The sequence below is a fragment of the Tachyglossus aculeatus genome, chromosome X1, assembly GCF_015852505.1.
Source record: "Tachyglossus aculeatus isolate mTacAcu1 chromosome X1, mTacAcu1.pri, whole genome shotgun sequence".
In the NCBI taxonomy this organism is placed as follows: Eukaryota; Metazoa; Chordata; class Mammalia; order Monotremata; family Tachyglossidae; genus Tachyglossus; species Tachyglossus aculeatus.
This window is the reverse complement of record NC_052101.1, coordinates 53,235,774-53,239,998: the sequence shown is the minus strand read 5'-3', so window position 1 is coordinate 53,239,998 and position 4,225 is coordinate 53,235,774. Positions and strand designations below refer to the sequence as shown.

The window sequence follows — 4,225 nt, the reverse complement described above, 5'->3', positions numbered from 1 at the left end:
GTCCTTATCCAACTATCCATCCATCCATCCATTCATTTGTCAACACAAAAAACACATCATTCTTGCAGTAGTGTTGCCTGTGTTGTACTATCAGGGGAGGTCTTTGGAGAACTCAAGAATGTCTTTCCGTTTTCTCTCCAGAATGAATGGTCCAGGGAAAATAACCTCCTACCTTATCCCCCCAGAACAAAATTACTGGTAAGCAAAATGACAACAAGCTCCAAACTTTATTGATTCAGGGGTTTGGAAATCCATCTCAGACTGCTTCAGAACATAATGCTTTGTCTACAAGGTGTGGAAAGAAAGAAGGATACTTAGGCCAGAAAAACTAAGGCGAGTGAACTTTTCCCAATGCAGAGCCATCTGTCCTGGGCCGCTCTCAGTGATATCCTGAGCTCACAACAGGTGGGCCAAAGCTTCCTGGAAGGGAGAAGAGCAACTGTGAATTCCACCTTGCCTTGGTCCTCTCCAGACAGAAAATCTCTCATCAGGGCCCAGGCCACTCAGCAGAGCCCAGCAAGAATACCTGCCCTCCCCAACATTTTCCCTCAACACAGGCAAACCTTTCCATAACCTGTCCAAATGCACACAAACTCTCAATTCTGCACATCTAACCAGATGGTATTCCCAATCATCTATATAGACTTACACATATATCCTTTTATTTAATTGAAATTCATATAATATATATACAGAGAGAGAGAGAGAGAGAGAGAGAGAGAGAAACACTTATACGCACCCCACAACACACAAATACACACCTATTGATAAACTGGCCCTAATACACACACAGGCATGCACAGACACAAACACACACACACACATACTCTCCTTATCTCTTCTCTCCCTCCCTCCCGTGTTCCCCCTTTCCTCCTTCTCCTCCTTCACACACAGACAGTATATATACAGACCTGCAAATACTCGAAAGGAAACAAAGAGAAACAACAAGAGCCAAGAGGCAGCCCAACTCCTGGAAACTTCAAACAAGAGTGGAGTGAAAACATAAGCGAATAAGCGATTTCAGAGAAATCAGAGCCTTTATATGTGTGGCGGGGGGAAAGAAGAGGGAAGGAAACAGGGGAGGCTGGGGTGGGCGGTAGGGAAACAGGGACACCTCCCGCCTCCCCAGTCTCTGTCTCTGGAAACGTGATCAGTCCCAAGAACCCGAAGAGGTTGACATACCAGCAGCTTCTTCACTGCTTCGGAGGCCTCAGGCCCAAGTTCATTCACACATTTCCTCAAGCCCTCCACCAGGTGCTCCACCGAGATGCCCAGGGTCTGGAGGAGGAGCTTGAGTGGGTCGAAGCTGAGGACGTTGTCAAGGGGGAGGAGTTTGTCCACCGGCAGAACTTTGTCCACGGGGAGAGGTACGCTGTTGACGAGGAAGGCTGTGGCTGCGGACAGGGTGGAGAGAAAATCAAGTGGTATCGCTGACAACGATGGTCCAGACTATGCTTGGGCCCCAGCCTGGCCATGGGGCTGAGGGGAGAGGAGCGGCCAATGGGAGGCCATCCTCCCCATGACCCATGCCGGTGCCCCCAAGCTCAGAGAGCCTCCCAAGCCCATCCTTCTGACATCTCTGCACCTGCTCAGGTGGGGGACCTGCCGATGTCCCTTGGGGGCAGCACCACTTCCCCGAGAAGAATGAACACTGAGTGTTCCTGAGAGGCCAGGGTAAAGGGAGCTGGCAATGAGACCAGCCAGGTCAGGAAAAGGAGGGCTTGATGCTCCTGGCCAGGGGCCGGGGCTCCTAATCACAGTCATGCCGACTATTCATTCATTCAGTCATATTTATTGAGTGTTTACTGTGTACAGAACACTGTACTAAGAGCTTGGGAAGTACAAATCGGCAACATATAGAGATGGCCCCTACCCAACAGCAGGCTCACAGCCAACAATTAGCAAAGGTCCAAGGACTGGGGCAGAATTTGCCCAGCCAGGACTGAGCCAAGACAGGGCAGAGGTATGAGCCCAAATCCACCAAACATCCCCCGCAAAATTCCCGGTACAGGATAATTTGGGCCAGAAAGATGGACCCCAGGGCCTGAGCCTGGGTGGTCTGGACGATTGCATCTGGGCAGCTCTGGCCTCCACTTCATCCCTGCTGGTAAAACCAACAGATGACTCTAACCCTTTCCCAGCCAAAGCAGCTGTTTCCCCTTTCCTGCTGCCCACCTGCATTTGCCTTGACTGAGCAAGGGGAGGTTCAAATCCATAATATCTTCCTTTGGCTGCCTCTACCCTTTCTGAATATCCGACAGCTCTACCCACAACTATGAGAGCCACTGGCCTTCCCACCTAGGAAGGATGTGCCAGCAGCCACTCTGGGGCTGCACAGAGGTGTGGTCAATTTTGGAATCCAGATGTCAGAGATGAGTTGAGCCAACAAGGATTTCCCAAAGTACTGCTCCCTTAGGCAGGGAGAGAGCCTGGGGATCATCCCACAGATCAGTAGAATCGATCAATCAGTCAATCCACCAATGGTATTCATTAAGCACTTTCTGTGTGCAGAGCACTGTACTAAGTGCTTGGGAGAGTACAATACAACATAATTGATAGAATAGTCCACATCTCCGCAAAATGCCTCGAATTTTTCCATCATGCTGCTTCCAAGGAGGAAACAGGCTTGAGCTCCAGCCCTATTTGTCCCATTACCGATTTCCAGAACCTTCTGATATTTTTCAGCCATGGAGACTAAGCTGATACTTTGTTTCTCCGTGCATTCATTCCTTCCTTCCTCCCTTCCTGTCTTCCTTCCTTCATTCATTCACTGAGTTACCCAATAGTATATATTGAGCACCTTCAGTGGGCAGAACACTATACTTAACAGGCAAAACCCAGGAGGTGCCCAGCACAGTACTGGCTGCCTACAGAGCACTGTACTGGGCACTTGGGAGAGCCCAATAAAAATAAAAGACCTTGACCTTGAGGAGCTTAAAGGCTAATGGGGGTAGACGGGCCGCCCCAGATAGCATACATACCAGAGTAGCTGCAAATAGCCAGGGAGACCATCAGGAAGAGAGATGTCAGCTTCATGGTAGGTGCCTGGGGATTGTTTTTGGCTTTTCCAGAACACACTGCAGTGGCAAGATGACTGTCTGGACAAGCAGTCTAACTTTGCCTAGGGAGCGATGCATATACCCGCACATATATAGGTATGCACACCCCCACACATAGCACATCGGTGGGCCGCCCTCACTCCTCCCCAGGACTTTGATGTCAGGGGTGATTATGTCTGGGGTCACGTTTCTCCAAAGAATGAGGCAAATCTCTTTTTTCTCTCCCTCAGGTTCCCGTGGGAATAGAAAACAGTGAAGGGGAAATACTATTTAGTTTCTGTTGCACAATGGACCCTCGATGGTAAGAACAGTCAGGACCTGGGTGTCTTTTGGCACGTTCGCCCTTACATTGAGCCCCACCAATGCAGCCCTGGGATGCAGCCCTAGGACACAGCCCTGGGGACGTAGCCCAAGGGACACAGCCCTGGGACATAGCCCAAGGGACACAGCCATGGGGCGCAGCACAGCCCATCTACAGAGCGGCCAGCAGAAAGTGTCACCAGCATAAAGCGATTCCCCACATGCTCAGTCCAGGCTCATTTGCAAACTTCGTAACTTCAAACTTCATTGTAAATTTCGTAATTCTGCAGCAAGATGGTTGGTCAGCAAGTAACCAGATTTCTTTCCCCTTTACCTGGCCTTGTCTTGCAGGAAGACCTAAAGATAACTCCAAGAATGACTGTGTTAAGCATCGTGGCTCAGTGGAAAGAGCATGGGCTTGGGAGCCAGAGGTCATGGGTTCTAATCCCGGCTCCCCTACGTGTCTGCTGTGTGACCTTGGACAAGTCACTTAACTTCTCTGAGCCTCAGTTACCTCATCTGTAAAATGGGGATTAAGACTGTGAGCCCTACATGGGACAATGTGATCACCTTGTATCCTCCTCAGCGCTTAGAACAGTGCTTTGCACATAGTAAGCATTTAACAAATGCCATCATTATTATTATTAATAATCTGTATCTACCCCCAGCACTTAGCATGGTGCTTTGGCACGAAGAAAGCACTTAATAGATACTACTTAAAAAAAAACACCAAAAAGAAAAAAACACACCAATGCTCCAGGACATATGGTGAATTAATGAATCCTCCTGCATCTGGGTCAATCAGTAAATTCCCCTGCATCAGGCCAATCAATGAGTCCCCCTGTATCAAGGCCAGAACAAATTAA

The 4,225-nt window shown here is 49.2% G+C and overlaps 1 protein-coding gene across 1 annotated transcript; it reads right to left on the bottom strand.

Annotated features, from left to right (window-relative positions):
* Positions 1–209: 209 nt before the first annotated feature.
* Positions 210–3,101, bottom strand: SCGB3A2 (secretoglobin family 3A member 2). The gene is made up of 3 exons (XM_038771663.1): positions 2,982–3,101; positions 1,183–1,394; positions 210–420 (listed from the first exon to the last, which is right to left on the bottom strand). Exons 1-3 carry the CDS (start codon positions 3,034–3,036, stop codon positions 397–399), a joined length of 291 nt encoding a protein of 96 aa, XP_038627591.1. The 5' UTR covers positions 3,037–3,101; the 3' UTR covers positions 210–396.
* Positions 3,102–4,225: the final 1,124 nt, after the last annotated feature.

Excerpts from the sequence above, each read along its gene's own strand:
- SCGB3A2 (XM_038771663.1), bottom strand. The coding sequence starts at position 3,036 with ATGAAGCTGACATCTCTCTTCCTGATGGTCTCCCTGGCTATTTGCAGC. Across the intron at positions 1,395-2,981 it reads GGCTATTTGCAGCTACTCTG|CCACAGCCTTCCTCGTCAAC; the intron begins GTATGTATGCTA and ends CCCTGTCCGCAG. Across the intron at positions 421-1,182 it reads AAGCAGTGAAGAAGCTGCTG|GAAGCTTTGGCCCACCTGTT; the intron begins GTATGTCAACCT and ends TCTCCCTTCCAG.